This window comes from Trachypithecus francoisi, unplaced genomic scaffold (genome assembly GCF_009764315.1).
Source record: "Trachypithecus francoisi isolate TF-2019V2 unplaced genomic scaffold, Tfra_2.0 Lachesis_group13, whole genome shotgun sequence".
NCBI classification, from domain to species: Eukaryota; Metazoa; Chordata; class Mammalia; order Primates; family Cercopithecidae; genus Trachypithecus; species Trachypithecus francoisi.
Genome location: NW_022681458.1, coordinates 128,538,948 through 128,560,213, shown reverse-complemented (window position 1 = coordinate 128,560,213; position 21,266 = coordinate 128,538,948). Strand labels below are relative to the sequence as shown.

The following is a 21,266-nucleotide window of genomic DNA, read 5'->3' as shown; positions in this document are numbered from 1 at the left end:
TTTCTTTCTTTTTTTTTTTTTTAAGACAGAGTCTTGCCCTGTCGCCCAGGTTGGAGTGCAGTGATGTGATTTTGGCTCACTGCAACCTCTCCCTCCTGGGTTCACATGATTCTCCTGCCTCAGCCTCCCGAGTAGCTGGGATTACAGGAGCCCACCACCACGCGCCAGCTAATTTTTTTTTTTTTTTTTGAGACGGGGTCTCGCTCTGTTGCCCAGGCTGGAGTACAGTGGCTGGATCTCAGCTCACTGCAAGCTCCGCCTCCCGGGTTTATGCCATTCTCTTGCCTCAGCCTCCCGAGTAGCTGTATGTTCATGACTGTAGTTCATTGTGTAACTGGAAATGATGCATGTTAGATAAGGGAAAAGAAGTGTAAAAAGTGTTAATTTAAAAATGTTTTCAGGCATTGTTGCAGTGCTGATATTTGAAGTGAAAGTACTTTTTCCTTATCCTAGTATCCTAGAAGGAAAACATCACCATGGCTACAGAAATTGGTTCTCCTCCTCGTTTTTTCCATATGCCAAGGTTCCAGCACCAGGCACCTCGACAGCTGTTTTATAAGCGACCTGATTTTGCACAGCAGCAAGCAATGCAACAGCTTACTTTTGATGGGAAACGAATGAGAAAAGCTGTAAACCGAAAAACCATAGACTACAATCCATCTGTAATTAAGTATTTGGAGGTAAGCCTAATTAATTTGCTTCAGATGACCAAACTTTGGTTATTTATTTGTTTTATTTAATTTTTTTGAGATGGAGTTTCTTGTTGTTCAGGCCAGAGTGCAATGGTGCGGTTTTGTCTCACTGCAACCTCTGCCTCCCAGGTTCAAGTGATTCTCCTGCCTCAGCTTCCCAAGTAGCTGGGATTCTAGGCACCTGCCACCATACCTGGCTAATTTTTGTACTTTTAGTAGAAACAGAATTTCAACTATGTTGGCCGGGCTGGTCTTGAACTCCTAACCTCAGGTGATCCACCCACCTCAGCCTCCCAAAGTGCTGGGATTACAGGCGTGAGCCACTGTGCCTGCCCTGGTTATTTAAAAGAAGATGATTTTCTAGGTGTAGTGTAGTAAGTTATGTATACCTGTGTTAGTTGAATTAGTGGGACAAGGTGGAATTTCAAATTGGCTCATTTAGGAAGAACTTCAAACCACCAGCACTTTCTAAAATTCTGTGCCTGTATCATCTTCTAAAAAATTATTAAAGTTAGACCCCATTTTAGAAACAGGATTTGCTCTAAAAGTTCACAAATTAGAAGGGAGTATTTTAATCGCTAGGCCAATCTTAAAACACTTGTTAAATCCGCAGTGTATATGAAATAATAAAAGACTACCCACATAGGAATATTTTTGTGAGACAATGGCTTGGAGAACATGGATTCTCCCACTTCCAAGCCCTGGTGTTAGGTGGTACTTAGAGTCAGGGAAAGGGCTTTACGTTCTTGAGGACTGAACGCCTGCTGCAGTCCTGCAGGGTAAAAGCAACTCAGATAGTAAAGCCAAGGCAGGGGTCCACCTACAGTTTCCCGTTAGAGTTATTTAAATTTACTTGGGTTAAGGTAGGAATTAGCATTATTACTAATATTACCCCATGAGGTTCATTGGTCTTAGGTTTGGCTTCCTATGAAAATTTGTCTGTTTTTCATTACTTTAGACCTGTGGTAAAGACTTATTTGCATATTGGGCCTAATTAGTATGTTGCAGGCATACTGGAGAAAGAGATTCAGAGATAAAGACAGATTTTGATTTTTCTGGGAATTTCAATTGGGGAAGTAGGCTAGGAGAGAATTTGAGAGGAATTAAGAAGACCAAGGGCAAGATATGAGGAATTGTTTTGTGCTTAGGGCTTTGAAGGAATTGGGGATGTCTGTTTACCCTCTCTGCTGTTTCCTTTTCTTAAGGTAGCATCAGGGAGACTGTGTTGGAGCTGACAGTATCTTGGATGAGTGGGTAGGGGCCAATATGATAAAGTGAGGAGGGAAGTTTTTTTTGTTTTTTTGAGATGGAATCTCGCTCTGTTGCCCAGGCTGGAGTGCAGTGGCACCGTCTCAGCCCACTGCAGCCTCGGCCTCCCTGGTTCAAGTAGTTTCTGGCTTGTATTTTTAGTAGAGACAGGATTTCACCATGTTGGCCAGGCTGGTCTTGAACTCCTAACCTCAAGTGATCTGCCTGCCTCGGCCTCCCAAAGTGCTAGGATTACAGGCGTGAGGCACCACGAGGAGGGAAGTTCTAAGCAGTGTTAGTAGGATCAGAAGGGAAAGCTCTCTAAGGCACCCACTATTTTAGAAAATAGTATTTTTTAATTCTGTGTATCCATTTTTAATATAGCTTATGTTTTGTTAATTTCAGATTGAGTATAATTAGAAAATAATATTTTTAAATTCTGTTTATCCATTTTTAATATGGCTTATGTTTTGTTAATTTCAAATTGAGTATAATTAGACTATATAGTCATTAATTGATCTATTTATTTATTTAACAGAACAGAATATGGCAAAGAGATCAGAGAGATATGCGGGCAATTCAGCCTGATGCAGGTTATTACAATGATGTAAGTATATGATGTGTCATACTAGCTTAATAGACACTTCCTTGCTTGAATATTTTAGCTTTAACTACGTGACTTCAAGTCCAAAATGGTCTTTTCTCTTTACATTTTTATAATTGAAATATTCCCAAAGGGATAATATAACACATCTGTGTAAACCGTGCATTATGTTTTTGTCTCAGTTTAGATTTTCCTTTTAATCTAATGATGGGTGAATTTTTGATGTGGGGGTTAAAGCAATGTCCAAAAAGAAGCTGAGTAATCTAAAGTCTTGTAATTGGAAAATTAATTTTAAATTTCTTAAAACTTGAACTTAATAAGCTTTATATGAACATGTTTAATTGTGTTGACTTTAAGTACTAACTGGGTTAGTACTTGTACCAACTTGTACTGGGTTAGTACTGGTACTTGATTTTCTTGTTTGTTTAGTAATAATGGGTATTTAACTTTCCTGTATCTCACTTTTCTTCACTTAATTAGTAAGCTAATTGTAATAATTCTTTATAATAGTTTTTATGGGAAAGTTTTATATGGTCCCAAATTTGTCTTTAAATGTTGAAATAATTACCTTGCCGTGTTTCTGGTTTCTGCCTTGTATGTAATCAGGAGCTCTAAGAACCCAATTTTCTTTTTTTGTAGCTGGTCCCACCTATAGGAATGTTGAATAATCCTATGAATGCAGTAACAACAAAATTTGTTCGGACATCAACAAATAAAGTAAAGTGTCCGGTATTTGTTGTTAGGGTAAGTAATCTGTTGGATATTTTGGGGGAAAATTAATCCAGAGTTACATAGCAAATGTATTTGACAGGGCAAAGAAAATTAAACATTATTTTAAAAGTATATCTGGGCTTATAATTGGTTTATTGCTAGTAATTTTATTTTGGAATATCCAGTTGTTTATCTACTTTATTACCATTGAGTGAGATATCACTTTTGGATTGTTTTTCTTCATGTGGCAATTTCTGTAGAATTCATGGATACATGTTGTAGCAGGTCTCAGAGTTGCCTTTGAATAGGAATGCTTTTGTTATTATTTAGAACAGCAGCATCCCAAGGTAAATGAAGAATACTTAGGAGTTACTAGGCAGGAAAACATCTGAGAGCTGAAGAACTATGGTGTACCATAATTTTTTAGCTCTGTGAAGGTACCTACTAGGCACTTAATACATTTTAACTGAAATTTTAAAAATATAATTTTTAGTTGTAACCCTGATTTTCATAGATGATAATGTAATCATTTTCTTCTTTGTGTTTCGATTATTCCATTTCCTAGCTAATGCACTTGTTGGTTAACAGTATCCAGAGGTGTAGAATGGTTAACAGTCTTAAGTTGAGCAAATAACAGTTGAAAAAAAGTGAGACCGAGAAAAGATGATTGTGGCAGATGAGGAAAATAAGCAGATCTTCTGATATCAGAGGAGTATGATAGACAACAGGGAGAACCAAAAGGTCCTGGGAGAGAGATGTCAGTCTGAACTCCATAGAAATAGCTGCATTTAGTCTTAACGCCTAGTATTTGCCTAAGAGGCCTTAGGCAGTAGACACATCCCTCATGCCTGTAATCCCAGCACTTTGAGAGGCTGAGGTAGGTGGATCACCTGAGGTCGGGAGTTTAAGACCAGCCTGACCAATATGATGAAACCCTGTCTTTACTAAAAATACAAAAATTAGCCAGGTGTGGTGGCATGTGCCTGTATTCCCAGCTGAGAGAGGAGGCTGAGACAGGGGAATCACCTGAACCTGGGAGGTGGAGGTTGCAGTGAGCCTAAATTGCGCCACTGCACTCCAGCCTGGGTGACAAGAGTGAAACTCCGTTTCAAAAAAAAAAGAAACATTGTTATGTGAGTAGAAGCAACCAGTGTATAGTATAATTTTTTTTTTAATCAGGGAATTTGGTCAAAGGGATATGATGTGCAGCTGATTTTAATATCCTCTTAGCATAACATGGAAAACCTTTTTGAAAAGAATAAAATCCGAGCACGCCATATCTTATAAGGTGGGTAAATGTTCTCATTTGGGGATTACACTATAAGGTTTTAGGAAGAATTTGCACATAGTAGAGGCACAATCAAAATCAAAAGATGTTAAGGTATAAAGACTGTGGGCTGTGTGTCTACAGTTTGGTTGTCTGTAGTATTGACTGGGTTAGGATCCATACCAGATAATGGAAACTAGAAAGGGACGAGGCTTTTAATCTGATAATCAAAACTGTGACTTACAGGTAAGCAATAAAAAGCCAAATTGTCACATATATTTGTGTAATTTAAGAAATAACCTTCATTTATATATCCTATCTTACTGTTTCTATAAGCACATATGTATTTGTATTTTTCAACTTTGTGAGAGTTTTTGGAAAATAGGATTGTTATATTTGACATTTTGTATATTTACATCATTGAAGGAAAATGAGTACGTGATCCATCATAGAAACTTGAAAATAAAAAGTAAAAACAAAAAATTTGAATGTTTCAAATTAGCCATCACATGCTACAGATTTCCTTTAGTATGCAAATTGTGACATTAAAATACTGATGTAAAAATATTTAAAGGGCTTTAAGTGCAAAAAGTAATAAAGGGCTTTAATTTAAAAGGAGAAAAGGTGCACTTAAAAGTACAAAAAAAAATATTGGCATTGTCATTCCCTGAAAATACGTACATCTGTTGTGTATCAATAAAAAATTAAAAATGTTGGTGTAGTGTTAATTAGTCATGGCACTATTATGGTTTTTTTGAGAGTAGATCAGCCTAGGAGTTATCACTGCTTGGTACTTTGAATGGAGGAGAGCTTACAGTTTTTTTTTTTTTTTTTTTTATATTTAGCTGCGGGAAGAGTTTGATAGCCTCAGTGTCCTTAAATTGGCACTTATTATTATCTTGTTTTTTTTTTTTATTTTTTATTTATTTATTTATTTTTGAGACAGAGTCTCGCTCTGTCGCCCAGGCTGGAGTGCAGTGGCCGGATCTCAGCTCACTACAAGCTCCGCCTTCCGGGTTTATGCCATTCTCCTGCCTCAGCCTCCCAAGTAGCTGAGACTACAGGGGCCCACTACCTCGCCCGGCTAGTTCTTTGGATTTTTTAGTAGAGACGGGGTTTCACGGGATTAGCCAGGATGGTCTCCATCTCCTGACCTCGTGATCCACCTGTCTCGGCCTCCCAAAGTGCTGGGATTACAGGCTTGAGGCACTGCGCCCGGCCTGTCTTGTTATTTTAATTAAACACTGGTAACTTTTCTTTCTGAATTTGTCCTCTCGTACTTGTAAGCACCAAATCCTTTATCCAGTCTTTGAGTTGTTCTGGTGACCTTATTTATGTTAGTCTATCATATAGCCTAGGGAAATGAGGTCTTCGCATGTTCTGTTTTGAAATGGTCTTTAGCATGCATAGGTGCGTGTAATTTAGTGAGTAGGTGTGTATACTCATAATGTACTTAGTATCTTTAATTCAGCTAATAAGCCAAGGGACTAGAGCTTTCCTTGCTCTGTGTTGTTTTCTGACAAAGTACTTCTGATAAAGTTGAGTTACATTTAAGCAAAAGTCAGTTTCATTTATTTAATGTCAGTTATTCGTGTTTTATAAATACCTTTAAGATGTTTTTCAAAATTAGTGAAGTTGGAGGATGTGTGCCCTTGTATAACCTGTCTTTTTGTCTCTCTTAGTGGACTCCAGAAGGAAGACGCTTGGTCACTGGAGCTTCTAGTGGGGAGTTTACCTTGTGGAATGGACTCACTTTCAATTTTGAAACAATATTACAGGTAATAGTAATCACCAGATGGTGGTATCATCCTATGGTACTGTAAAGAACTTGAGATACAGTCACTTCATTGGCATTGTTAAACTTAGAATTGGACAAATGATTGCCTCGAGTCAGTATATGCTCTTGTAAGCCTTTAGTCATATATTCTTTGAAGCAGCACCTTACTAATTAATGTTTTCTGTTTTCACAGGCTCACGACAGCCCAGTGAGGGCCATGACGTGGTCACATAATGACATGTGGATGTTGACAGCAGACCACGGAGGATATGTGAAATATTGGCAGTCGAACATGAACAACGTCAAGATGTTCCAGGCACATAAGGAGGCGATTAGAGAGGCCAGGTTTATACACAATATACCATTTTCTGTAGTCCCTATTGTCATGGTTAAATTATTCTCTAAGTGTATTCTGGGTGCAGAGATGCATGGGCTCTGTCAGATTCTGGGAAATTTTCTGCACCCTATAAACACAATATTTTTCTTTGTTTTCACACATTCACCATTTTGCTGGCACCTTTCTCAAGTAGTGTTGTCCCGGTATCAGCCTTTGCAATATGTTAGAGATGTACTGTCTGCCGCATTTTGCACTGGTTTTCTCTTTTCATTTATGATTAATAATGTGTATACGTTATTCCTTTTTATTATCTACTGTGTAAGACAAGAATATTTCATTCCAAATAAAGAATTCAGTCTTTAATTATGCAACTGAATAAAATCTAAAGCCTGCAGAAAACAACTTCAGAATTCACACAAAGTGGAAAAAGGCTTAAGTGAAGACCTGGTTGGCTTGGTTATGCCACGACTTCCAAAGGAAAGTATAGGACTAAAACCCTCACAGATAACTGGATGTGGCAAACATTAATGGAGTAATGAATGGGTTCTTCAAGCTTTGCAGCTGTAAGCAGATCATTGTCAAGAAGACTCTAGGACTTTTCTTCTGATTCACTGTTGATAACATCACTTATGCAAATGTATACAATAAGTGGAGTTTAAAATATTTTCAGTGAGTTGTATATTTTTACACATCAGTGAGGTATGTATAGTAAACCTGGGGGGAAAAGTTCCAAATACAAGCCTGAAGAATTGCTGCAGCCTCAGAATAAAGCTAAGCAGCATTCTTTAAGGTTGTGCCACCCATGTGTGGGGGAGGTTGACGTCTTTATAGAAACATCATCCACTGTAGTCATTTGCTTATCCTTTCAGAATCTTAACAAACTGTTGGATGAACATGCTTCTGCTTTGTAGATTTTGCCTTAGTGTCTTGCCCATACATTGAGTTTACACAGCTAGTCCTTTCTTAGCCATAGGATTCCAAAGTTCAAGGGAGTTTTTAGAGTTATTTGAGAAACTTGAATGATCTTTCACTACTGGGAAAAACTGAATCCTTCTTGCAGCAGATTCTTTGGCTTGAAACACAAGTCCGAATGTCTTTATTTTAAAGTTTTACTCAAAAGGTGCAACATTCATGGAATAGCTTGCCAGGAAGATGTGAAAATTTTCTACAGACCTTTGGAATGGATGAGAAACATCGTATGTAGGGATGTTTAGCAATCATTCTTTTAATAGACAGCCCACATTGTTTCAGCTTACCATTTCATGAAGTGTCTGAGGCAGAAGCTGATGATAATTTTGGGAGCAGTATTCGTGTGCAATTTAAAAGACTGTGGGAATACTGCAAAAATAGAATCCATTTAGTTTCACCACTTAAGGCAGCTTCATGTGATTTCCTGGTATGATAGAAAATAGAGAAGGAACATGGATAGCATTAGCACTAATAATACACACTTGAAGTTCTCAGAATACTGATGATTGAAAACTCAAACAACTGCTCTGTTGAAGACTTCTTTTGATGAGATGCCTATGTTAGCTGACGACATTCGCTTTAAGGGCTTCTTCACCGGATTCTTCCCTCTCCTGTTTATAATGCAGCACAGTGTTTTTATTTTTCCCTGTCTGAGAAACACAGATTATCTGTTAAATGCTGACTTCTTTCCCCTGCTGTGTGTCTTCATGTAACAGTTTCTCACCCACGGATAATAAATTTGCTACATGCTCTGATGACGGCACTGTTAGAATCTGGGACTTTCTTCGTTGCCATGAGGAAAGAATTCTCCGAGGTACGTGTACTAACAGTACTGATTGGAATATTTAAATAGGGAAGACATTTGTGGCTAAATCATCACAAAACCACAATACTGGCTTACATCTCCATTCAATTTTCTTACATATACACACCGTCTCAGGCTCTTCAAAAAAACCAACACTTTCTCTGATTCACAGTCATTTTGTAGGTTTTTAGTACCAGTGTTATCTTTGAATTTTTCAGCTATAAATTAAATACAAGAACGCTCCCCCCTTACTTGCTTATCTGTGTGCATCTTTTAGGGCCGTATTCCCTTTTCTTTCTTGTAGCCAGGGTACTTGTTCCCAGCATATTGACACTGTGGTTTGATTTAGATAGCTGTCATTCCCCTGCCGGTCCTTTTACAACATGAATTAACCGACAAGATAGAGGGATCCAAGCTACACTTCTTAGTGTTACTATTTCTGAAAGCGGTTGGTTTTTCAGTACACCACATTTGTACTACATGGCCTGCGTGTTACTGAGTTCGGGTGGCATTGCTTGTTTACTTTTGTTGATTTTGTAATTAATAAACCTCTGTGAATTACTTCATTCTATAACTGAAGTCCATATTCTCACTTCGATTATTTTAGATTTTGCATTAGAATATTGGGCTCTATAAAGTGGGACTGTTGAAATAGTAACAGTCCATCTATGTGAGTTACGTGAGTTCAGTGGTGGTAGAGTTAAGGAATTTGTTGGATATATGCAATACAAACATCACAACAAAGACACTTCTAACTGGATCCTGTTGGTTTATTAAGTAGGAAGGTAGTTTTCTCAAGTGCTTAGTATGAACCTGTTGAATGTGCTGTTTAATAAACAGTACCTTCTACTCCATACCCTTGATTCCAGGATGCCACAAAAATACTGTCTTTCTCTGACACATAAATACAGGATGGGAGGATGGGTGCTACAGGTGTTGGGTGTCAAATTATTATTCAGAGCTTTTCTCTTATGTTCAAGAGTCAGCAGAGATAGTTGCCTTGGTTGAATCGTTAAGTTTCTCACAGGTTTTTAGAGCTTTAGCTGCAGCATATAATATTGATGCTTTGCAGACAGGAAAGACTCTTGAGATACTTTAACCTGTATTTCAGCCCATATTTCAAGCCAGTATCTTCCATCACATTTGCTTAAACACTCCTGACTTTGCACATTTTGTTAGGGTTTATCCACAGTACTGTATGATGTAGCTTTCATAAGGATAGGGAACCTGTCACATTGAGGGAGTTTACTCACTATAAAGGTCATAATATTGTATAACTTCAGAATGAGACAGAGACTTTGAGATGATCATGTCTGAGTTATTTTATGGATGAACTCCATGATCCCAAGGGTGTAAGTGACATGTTCAAAGCAAAATAGGTTCAGAGCCAGGACTAGAATCTTATCATTTGACCCCCAGCCTAATGCCACACTCATGTTGAATCTTTCCTCACTATTAGTCTTAGCTGTTAAGCAGAAACAATGTAAACATTTTCTAAGTTTTTAAATTCCTGGAAACTTAGAGAAAATGAAATGATTTTATTTATTAAAAGTAACTCTGGCCGGGCGCGGTGGCTCAAGCCTGTAATCCCAGCACTTTGGGAGGCTGAGACGGGCGGATCACGAGGTCGGGAGATCGAGACCATCCTGGCTAACATGGTGAAACCCCGTCTCTATTAAAAAATACAAAAAACTAGCCGGGCGAGGTGGCGGGTGCCTGTATAGTCCCAGCTACTCGGGAGGCTGAGGCAGGAGAATGGCATAAACCCGGGAGGCAGAGCTTGCAGTGAGCCAAGATCCGGCCACTGCACTCCAGCCTGGGCGACAGAGCGAGACTCCCTCTCAAAAAAAAAAAAAAAAAAAAAAAAGTAACTCTAGGGTAGCTGGGCGCCGTGGCTCACGCCTGTAATCCCAGCACTTTGGGAGGCCGAGGCGGGCGGATCATGAGGTCAGGAGATTGAGACCATCCTGGCTAACACTGTGAAACCCCATCTCTACTAAAAATACAAAAAATTAGCTGGGTGTCGTAGGGGGCGCCTGCAGTCCCAGCTACTCGGGAAGCTGAGGCAGGAGAATGGCATGAACCCAGGAGGTGGAGCTTGCAGTGAGCGGAGCTTGTGCCACTGCACTCTAGCCTGGGCAACCGAGAGAGACTCCATCTCAAAAAAAAAAAAAAAAAAAAGTAATTCTACAGTATTAAAACAACTAATTTTACAGTGGACTATACTAACAAGTCTGATCTAAAACCACTTTGCAGCTTGGATTTTAAAAAGAAGGAAATCTATGTGATTACGTTTTTCAGTCCCATGATCCAGTGAAGCATTATTCAATTTTGGTGTTGAAAGTGTTTCATTAAGAACTTTACTCTGAAATTTAGAGTGTGCAAGGGATATTAACGAGGAGTTAAATATTTTCAGATAAGTCCAGGTAAATTTAGATGAAGTTAAGTAGATGCTGAATCATAAATGAGGGTTGAGATTTTTGTTTGAGGGCTCTTTATTTTAGGTTTTTACTATGGAAATTTCAAACATGCACGAAGGTATAATGAGCCTTCATGTACTTTTAGGGTTTACACTCTAGCTTTTTAATACCTTTTGATTCTTTTTAAAAAATATTCTACTTGCTTTACAGTAACAATATTTTTAGTACCCCAAGATACTTCAGTATATGAGGCAGATATGAATATATTGCATTGATTATACCACCCAACCAGTAATTCTGATAGCAAGTCTGGTGTAGGAGAAGAGTTATTAGATTCCAGTTGTCCATTTTCTGTCATTTCTCACTTTTCCAAATTTTATGCATCTACGAGCTTCCCATTCTCCCGTTAGTGAGTTGTGGGGTGAAAGGGATGGTGGATTGGCATTTGTTTCAAGGGATGATGAGAAGTTCTTTAAATAAAATGTGAAGTGAACTTATTTAGCTCTACTCAGAGAAAATTGGATCACAAAGTCAAACAAATAGGGACAGGATATTCTAACCTCTGAAATACCAGTTGCCCTTTTGTTAAGGATGATGTTCATATAATGCACATAGACTCTATGGCATCAGATAGATAAGCATACTCCTTTGCATTAGTGTTGTGTATCAAGCCATTACTTTTGGACTTAAGTATTCAGAAAATCCAAGAATAATTCTATTTAAGGGGAGTTTGTGATCATATAGTCAAACTCCATCAAATACTTTTCTACAACATTCCTAAAAGCTAGTCTACTGGCAAACATTCTCAGTGATGTAGTGTTCCCTACTTCACATGAATTCCTTTTTAAATGTTAGACAGGTCTAATTTTCAGGGAGTTCTTTCCTTATATCAGAAATCTGTTTCCTTACAACTTGTCTTGCCTACGGGAATACCAAAAATTAAGTCTGCACTTAATTCACATGGCAAGCCATTAAGTATTGAAAGACAGCTGTAGGGTGTTCTTGACTGAGTTTTTCAGCTTTAAGCATACAGTGTGCCTGTGCATAACAGAAGTCATGATACTATACTTTTTAATTTTTAATTTTTTAAAAAAATAGAGACAGGCTGTCCCTGTGTTGTCCAAGCTGGTCTCAAACTCCTGGGCTCAAGGGATCCTCCTGCCTCGGCCTCCCAAAGTGCTAGGATTATAGTGTGAGCCACCACACTGGACTTGTACTTTTGAATGCAGAATTTATAGTTGCTTTTTATTTTTATTTTCTTACTATTTTAAAAATATGTTTGAGACCAAGTCTCGCTCTGTTGCCCAGGCTGGAGTGCAGTAGTGTGATCTTGGCTCCCTACAACTTCCGCCTCTTGGGTTCAAGTGATTCTCCTGCCTCAGCCTCCTGAGTAGCTGGAATTATAGGCATGTGTCACCATGCCCGACTAAGTTTTGTATTTTTAGTAGAGACGGGGTTTCACCATGTTGGCCAGGCTGGTCTTGAGCTCCTGACCTCACATATTTCGTGCTCCTCAGCCTCCCAAAGTGCTGGTATTACAGGCGTGAGCCACCATACCTGGCCTGTAGTTGCTTTTTATAATAGTATTTCTGAGGTTATTCTTACGCTTAGAAAAGGACGAAGTTACAGAAGAGAAAAGTAATCAGTATTTTCTAAGGTGTAAAATAAGCATAAATCTGTTGACGGCGGATTTGTTATACAAAAGTCCTTGGTTGGTACGTAAGTTGAAAAAACAGACATTTATGAAATAGAATATACTGCTGCATTGAGAAGCACAATGTATATGTCCACCATTACAAAGGATGTCTAAGTCACCATAGTTCCATTTCTCCTTTTTTTCTAGTATTATGGCAATTTAGACTGGGATTAAAATAACATTTTAAAGTTGTTATTAAAATCTAAAAAAAAAAAATTTCCCCCAGCTTCCCAAGCTTATAGTAAAGTAACATTGCACACACCAGAAATATGTGAGACTAAATGAGCCTATAGGTTATGTATACACATTTGACTCCGACTGAAATAGTACCATTAAAATCTATTTAATAAAAACAATGAGTATCCTATATGCAAGTTACCTAGGAGACTGTTTTATAAGGTATAACCCCTATCCTCATGTTTAATAGGGAGGGTGAGATATTTTCACAATTGCTAAAGACATTTGATCATATGGGAGGAGAGCCGTGTGAGTACTAGAAGTGTAGTTTTATGGACATATGGAAGCAGATCACTTAACCACTGGCAGGTTGAAAATACGAAATCGGTAAGAGTATGGAAATACATTTTACTGAGAGGCATTATGTTCTTTTGTTTTTAATTTTCTCCCACAGCCTCACTTCTCCCCACTATCCTCGTAAAGAGAATCGGTTAACAAGTTTCAGCGTGCTTTAATTTTGTTTTACCCTCTGGATTTTAACAATAATAACAGCTGACACATTATACTTACTGTGTATCAGGCATATTGTAAGTACTTTATTTGACCTTCCCAGTAGCCCTGTGAGAGCAGTACTGATTGTTTCCCATTTTACAAATGAGTAAACCAAGGCACCAAATAAACCTGTCAAAGGTCATATAGTTTATAAGAGTTGAGGCTAGGATTTGAAGCCTGTTTGGCTCCAGTATTCATGCTCTTAACTACTGTGTTAATCTGCCTCTTTTATGTTTCACAAGTAATGTCAGCAACAGTACCTTCCTAAGCTGTAATTGACAGAATTGTGAAGTAAAGATTTGTACAGGAAAGAAGGGTGTGGGTAGAGGAAACTAGGTACTCAAGTTCATTTTAACATTCTTTAAAACTGTAGAGGTTATAGTGAATGTATGATATATTTAACAAAAATATTAAACCACAGCTATTGATTCACACTACACATGGGTTATAAGGTGTATTAAATAGAACATGGACATAAGCAGTTACATTGAGACTTAATGCAGGAGTTTTTAGTTTTCAAATATAATACTAATGGAATGGAAATTAACACGTACTCACCACACAGATTAAGAAAAATAATAGTTTTACTAATACTTTTGATAAGTCTCTGTGTGCCCCTTCATGATTGCATTTGTGGTTTATACTAAATGAGATGACCCCCCGTCTACACAAAGATCTTTTTGTTTGGCAGTGTGTTTTTGAACTGTGTGAAGACACGTTTACAAAGTTTGAGTGTTCCAAAAAATGGGTGCTTTTTATTGAGAAATAACTTTATTACTAAAGTAAAATTGGCAAACCATTTAGTTTATGATAATGAACCTAATTTATTTCTACAAGGTTTTACAGGACACTCCCCAGAATTCTGTTTTCCCCCAAGACAAAAAACCCTTTAAAGTAGCCCATAGCAGAATAATTCCTTACGTTGACTTAGCATGCTTTTAGTGTTAAAAGCACTTCAAGCATATCTCATTTAACCATCCAAACAACCACCTGGACCCCATTTTACACACAGCTGCCTGTATCCTGTATCCAGTTTCTTACTTTGAGGAAGGGTTTCTTTAAGGCTCTTTGCTATCCTAGAAAGACAAGACCATGGTAGGTTGTCTTATTATGTAAATAATTGAGAGATAAAGACTTCATATTTAACATCTAAAGCACATTATTTAAAAAAGTTTGTGTAGTAGGGTCCTGAAATATTCATTTTACATGATGCATTCATATTTTTACAGGACCTGTTTAAAATTTTTATGATGGGCTTTGTTCTTTTAATCGCTATGCTTATTTAAAATAATGTACATAATATGACCAAAACTTACTGAATATAGATTTGTACCTTGCTTGGGGTGCAGAGTTGCATCCTGCTGCTATCATATTTAGTGTCTTAATTAAGAGTCAAGAGCCACTCCCAGGCACTCATTTGTATATGAAGATTCGATTTTTTGTTTTGGAGACCGGGTCTTGGTCTTTCACCCAGGCTGGAGTGCAGTGGCGCAATGTTGGCTCACTGCAACCTCCGCCTTCCAGGTTCAAGTAATTCTCTTACCTCAGCTTCCTCGGTAGCTGGGACTACAGGCGTGCACCACCACACCTGGCTAATTTTTTCATTTTTTGGTAGAGATGGGCCTTTTCACCATGTTGGACAGGCTGGTCTCTTGATCTCAGGTGATCCGCTGGCCTCAGCCTCCCAAAGTGCTGGGATTACAGGCATAAGCCACCATGTCTGGCAAGAGATTCAGATTTTTTAACAGTGACAAATCCCTATGATTAATAATTTAGGCAGTCAGTTTTCAGAAAGAGCCTTTATGTCTTTACATTTATTAAATATATAAATTTTATTCTGTAGTTGTCTGTTCTATAGTGGTATGCTTCAGTTCATTTTGAGTGAGGTTTAAATTTTTGTTCTGATGAATTAGTTACCCTGTTCTTTTTATAAATCTCAGCTTATCAGGTCTTTGATAGTTTTGAAAGTTAAAATTCTGAGCTTTGGAAAGACTCATACAATTAGATAAATGTGTTATATGTCTTGGCTTTTTCATTTTTGGTAAGTAGATTCTTTAACAAAGTATATGATTAAAATATGGTATAACATAGTAAGTTTTGTCAGTGCGGGAAGTATCAGAACAAATATTGGGTTTGGTTTTTTGGGTTTTTTTTTTTGTTTTTTTTTCATAGTAATTTTTTCCCCCTTTAATTACTTTTGTTTTTTTGAGTTGGAGTCTTGCTCTGTCACCCAGGCTGGAGTGCAGTGGTATGATCTCAGCTCATTGCAGCTTCTGCCTCCTGGGTTCAAGCAATTCTCGTGTCTCAGCCTCCTGAGTAGCTGGGACTACAGGCATGCACCACTGCACCCAGCTAATTTTTGTATTTTTAGTGGAGATAGGGTTTCACCATGTCGGCCAGGCTGATCTCGAACTCCTGACCTCCAGTGATCCGCTCGTCTTGGCCTCCCCAAGTATTGGGATTACGGGTGTGAGCCGCTGCGCCTGGCCACTTTTTATGATGTACCAGAAAACTGTATCTCAACAATTTCTGAGAAGCACCTATAGTGCTATGATCTCTTAAGTTGTAAAGAGACCACAGTGAGGATTTCTATTTAAAGGAAGAAATGGTAGTTTCTGTGTCAGTTAATTCTTTTTTACAGGTTGTTTCATAAAATAACCCTAATTTCTCCAAATGCACATTAAAAGCTTCACAGCCAATCTGCCAAGGCCTCTGTTTTTTGCCTTTGAATGTATTTTGATGTTTAGTAGAGCTCTCTCTTTTTTTTTTTTTTTTTTTGAGACGGAGTCTCGCTCTGTCACCCAAGCTGGAGTGCACTGGCCAGATCTCAGCTCACTACAAGCTCCGCCTCCCGGGTTCACGCCATTCTCCTGCCTCAGCCTCCCGAGTGGCTGGGACTACAGGCGCCCGCCACCTCGCCCGGCTAGTTTTTTTTTTTTTTGTATTTTTTAGTAGAGACGGTGTTTCACCGTGTTAGCCAGGATGGTCTCGATCTCCTGACCTTGTGATCCGCCCGCCTTGGCCTCCCAAAGTGCTGGGATTACAGGCTTGAGCCACTGCGCCCGGCCAGTAGAGCTCTCTTTGAGAGAACAGAGTTAATATTGAGGATAGCCTCCTTAGTCTGGCCATCTCCCTATGCCTGTTGAAGACTGTGACAGTCTTCTCAGTGTCCATGTTTGTTTTGTTACAAATGGAAATTATAAATATTCTACCATATTGAAACGTTAGAAAATATTGAAGGAAGTCAGCATGAATACAGAAACAAGGAGTAAAAGGGTGGGTTCTAGGAACTCCTTGTCAGGAAGCTCAATATTTTATCTCCAACAGACATAATGTTACTAAACAAAAGTAGTTTGTGATGCCATGAGTCATCAGAGGTTAGATTAGTAGTTCTTAATCCCATCAGGCCCGATGACTGCTTTTTTGAATAAATAATTGGTACACTTCTGAAGTGAACTTCATTGATGACTGCCACACATAACTTTCTAAAAAAGGCACCACCACAGGTATGCACACATGCATGCATGCACAGGCTTGGAGAAAGAAAGCCTTACTGCTTCCAATGAGAAATAGTGGTCTGGAATAAATCATGCTAACATAATCCTATTTTTAAATAGGATTGCTGGAGGGGTCAAGGACATTGTAGCCAGACCAATATAGGGAATCTTTGAGCTAATTTGTGGATCATGGTAGAGGAGTGTGGCTTTTTAGCTGCATGAGTGAAAGATCATTGCCAAAGTAAGTTTTCCTTGGATGTTTGTTACCTGTGAGACAAGTATGCAGAGTGCGCTGTAAGATTCTTTACTTGGCCCCTGTCCTATTTAACATTTTATATTAATGTAGATGGTCTTGCTTTGTGATTTACAGCAGATGCAAAACTATAAGTTCACTAGATTTCAGGATTTGAGAAGATATTGTGATGTTAAACTTAATAGAAACTTAAACTGTAAAATGTAAATAAAGATAAATAGGAAGTTCTGTACTTTGCTTACCAACCTCAATTCCAGGGTTTCTTAGATTGGTTAATTAGAATTCATAAAAACAATCCTGTGTTTTAGATGATTGGTGTGAACTCTTGAGGTGTCATGTTCTTCCCCACTTAGTAGAATACTTAATAGATGTTCAGAGTGGTGGAGCTTCATTTTTGAGGGGAGTTTACTAGAAGGGAGAGTGGTCTGGAAGTCATGAAGAAAGAGTAAAGGGAAGATTAGTATTTTGCTTGGTTAAAAGAGACTTGGCGATTATAGTTACTTTCAGATACTTAATATTTTTTGGAAGTAGGATTTGATTTATTTTATATAGGCCTAAAATATAGGGGATGAGGAGGATATAGGACATCATATTTGGATTTCTTTATGGAAATTATTTTCCTGTGGAAAGGTAAGAGAATGTGGCCAGGCACAATAGCTGTAATCCCAGCTCTTTGGGAGGCTGAGGTGGGAAGGTTGCTTGAAGCCAGGAGTTTGACACCAGCTTGGGCAACAAAGTGAGACCCGCCTGGGCAACAAAGTGAGACCCTGTTTCTACAAAAAAATGAAAAACATGGTGGCATGCACATGTAGTCCCAGATACTCAGAAGGCGGAGGCAGGAAGATTGCTCGAGTCTAGGAGTTCGAGGCTGCAGTGAGCCGAGATTGTGCCACTGCACTCCATCCTGGATGACAGAGGGAAACCCTGTGTTTTTCCCCATAAAAGAAAAGAAAAGAGAACGGACTGTTGTGTGAGCTATTGGGCTTCCCTTTCATGAAATTTTGCCACATTTAGCCTGCCACCTACCTATCAGGGAAGTTATAGAAAGCATTTCCTTTTCAGATGGATGGTCAGATTTGATAATATTAACGTTAGTTTTATGTTTCAGGGCAGACCTAAAGTCTGAAAGTCAAGCATTGCAAAGAGTTAAGTGACTAGGTTGTATCCCATAGGGAGATGTTGCCAACCTCTGTTGAGACATTGGATAATGTTATTAACACTATTGTTTGAAGTAGTGAATGCAGTCTCAAAATTCACCTAATCTTTGAAAAAATTTTTGAAATATTTATACTTCTTAGTTGTATATATACAGTAAATGCACAAATCTTAAATGTACAGTATAATGGATTTTTCATATTTATATACTTGCCTAACTACCTCTAGATAAGATACAGAGTAATTTTAGGAGTCAAAGATTTCTTTTTTTTTTTTTTTTTTTTGAGACGGAGTCTTGCTCTGTCGCCGGGGCTGGAGTGCAGTGGCCGGATCTCAGCTCACTGCAAGCTCCGACTCCCGGGTTCACGCCATTCTCCTGCCTCAGCCTCCCGAGTAGCTGGGACTACAGACGCCCGCCACCTCGCCCGGCTAGTTTTTTGTATTTTTTAGTAGAGACGGGGTTTCACAGTGTTCACCAGGATGGTCTCGATCTCCTGACCTCGTGATCCGCCCGTCTCGGCCTCCCAAAGTGCTGGGATTACAGGCTTGAGCCACCGCGCCCGGCGAGTCAAAGATTTCTTCATGCCCCTTTCCCACCTTAGCTTTTTACTAGGTAGGTTAGGCTTTGAAAGATATTTTCATTAAGTTATTTTTCTTTGTCTTTACTGTTCTTTACATTTTGTGATTTTTGTGGTTTTCATCTCACCTTCCACTGTGTAGAGTTGTGTTAATTACCTTTCTTTGATTTGCGTCTATATTCTTTTTTAAAAAATATATGCAGTCCTGAATCTAGATGCCTCCGTATTCTTTTAAAAATACTATTTTATTACTTTTTCTGATCAGCTTCATCTGCTAGTCTTGTGCTATTGAAAGCAACTCATTGGAAGTATGTAAAGAGACACTATTGCACATAATTGCATATGGACTCACAAGCTCTAGAAGCTGAATGTTAGTCACAGTGTCAGCTCTTAGCAGCCGTGTGACACTGGGGCAAGTTATAATACTTTGTGTCCTGATCTATAAAGTGAGGTATTGACCTCATTGATATGTCATTTCCAAAGTGAGTTTCAGAGCCTGCTTCCAAATCTCTGGACTACTTTAGGATAAAAGTGGTTATTTCAGAACTTATTTGAATATATTTCAACCATTTGTTATGACAGTAGTATAGGCTTTTATATTTATAAGCAGTCTATAAATACGACTGTTTGTTTAAACAAAGCTGTCATGATTTTTTAGTGTTTTTAGATGTAAAAAATTCAACAGATATGAACTTAGAATTGGCTTTTTTGAAGTCCTGTAAAAGGGCTGTGCGTGGTGGCTCATGCCTGTAATCCCAGCACTTTGGGAGGCCAAGGCAGGTGGATCACTTGCGATCGGGTTTGAGACCAGCCTGGCCAACATGGGGAAACCCCATCTCTACTCAGAATACAAAAATTAGCTGGGCATGGTGGCATGTGCCTGTAACCCCAGCTTCTTGGGGGGCTGAGGCAAGAGAATTGCTTGAACCCAGGAGGCAGAGGAGGTTGCAGTGAACCGGCAGTGTGCCATTGCACTCCAGCCTGGGCAACGAGCAAAACTTCATCTCAAAAATAAATAAATAAATACATAGTCTTATAAAAGGATTTAAAGATTTTATCTTAGTTGTTAGATGCATCAGATAATTAATGATGACATGCTGTGGCTGGTGTGCCATCATTGGTTCTTTTGCTGATAAAAATCTAGAAACATGGGCTCTTCCCTTTAGCACCATGTCCAACATTTTCCTAGTTATCTTATTTCTTCAGAAATGTTTTTTGGATTGATGAAGTACCATATCAAGCAGGAATACTGTTTTACGTCGACAGTGAGTAGTCCTCACAGCTCATCAGCAGCAGGCTGTGGTCACTGGTGCCCAGACTGTTTCATCAGGACAACATTTAGTTTTTTTGGGGGTAAGAACAGTTTTCCTACTGACCAACCTTAAGCATAAGAATTAATCCCTAACTCCATTTAGTGATAAGGAAGTTGGATAAACAAGTGATAGGTCTGGTAAAATGTTATTTCATTTTGTTGTCTTGGATGAGTAATGTGTCAGCAGTAAGGTGGGAGTCTTGGGGAAAATGTGCTATACATAAATATTTTTGTTGCACTAGACAAGGTTCAAATATAGAAATCTAGTGTCTTGTTTGGACTCTCCTTGTTACCCTCTGCATCCACCCCATCAAACTTGTCAGTTTGACCAAACAGACTCGCTGACTTTGGGGACTTACTCTGTCCTCAGAGTCTTCAGTGTAGTTTGTTGCAGGGTAGGAACCGAATCCTTACCTGTGACATAGCAGATGTGGGCCTGATTCAGTGACTCTTAAGATCAGAGAGGTGACATCTGGAGTAAAAAGCATTTTAAGTGTAGTGATTTCTGAACTAAGATGCTGCTCCTTTCTTGAGGTCGTATAGTACAGCACTCAGTTTTAATGTTCTTTCTGTGGAACCTGGATATTAAATACCTCAACAATTTGGTGGTGGTAATATTTTAAAAAATTTTTTGCAATGGTTAAATCAGATCATTTCGTTTCCTGAAACCTATGCAAATTGTTCCATTTATATCTTTTTTAAGTGTATTAATCTGATTTTAAAATTCATTATTATTTTTCAGAGACAGGGTTTTGCTCTGTTGCCCAGGTTGGAGTACATTGGCATGATCATAGCTCACTATAATCTCAAACACCTGGCCTTAAGCCATCCTCCTGCCCAAGCAGTTTTTTTTTTTTTTTTAAAACAGTGTCTTCACTCTAAATATCATTATTATTATTATTATTATTATTTTGAGACAAGGTCTTGCTCCGTCAACTCAGGCTGGAGTGCAGTGGCATGATTTTGGCTTTCCGCAGCCTCCACCTGTCAGGCTCAAGTGATCCTCCCACCTCAGCCTCCCGAGAACCTGAGGCTACAGGTGCGTGCCACCATGTGTGGCTAACTTTTGTATTTTTAGTAGAGACAGGGTTTCACCATGTTGCCTAGGATGGTCTTGAACTCCTGGGCTCAGGTGATCCGCCTGCCTCTGCCTCCCAAAGTACTGAGATTGTAGGCATGAGCCACCGTGCCTTGCCATCAGTCTGATTTTTTAGAA

The 21,266-nt window shown here is 38.7% G+C and overlaps 1 protein-coding gene across 6 annotated transcripts in view; it reads left to right on the top strand.

Moving 5' to 3' along the window:
• Nucleotides 1-21,266, top strand: part of WDR33 (WD repeat domain 33) — a 112,815-nt gene that overhangs the window by 42,266 nt on the left and 49,283 nt on the right. For 5 of the 6 annotated variants that reach the window (XM_033231872.1, XM_033231873.1, XM_033231874.1 and 2 more), the window contains exons 2-7: nt 454-680; nt 2,479-2,547; nt 3,184-3,288; nt 6,205-6,300; nt 6,493-6,644; nt 8,322-8,419. In XM_033231872.1, the coding sequence (XP_033087763.1) occupies nt 477-680; nt 2,479-2,547; nt 3,184-3,288; nt 6,205-6,300; nt 6,493-6,644; nt 8,322-8,419 (724 nt within the window). In that variant the 5' untranslated portion in view covers nt 454-476. Of the gene's footprint in view, nt 1-453; nt 681-2,478; nt 2,548-3,183; nt 3,289-6,204; nt 6,301-6,492; nt 6,645-8,321; nt 8,420-13,157; nt 13,214-21,266 lie in introns of those variants that run through there. The other variant, XM_033231876.1, reaches the window with a different exon arrangement.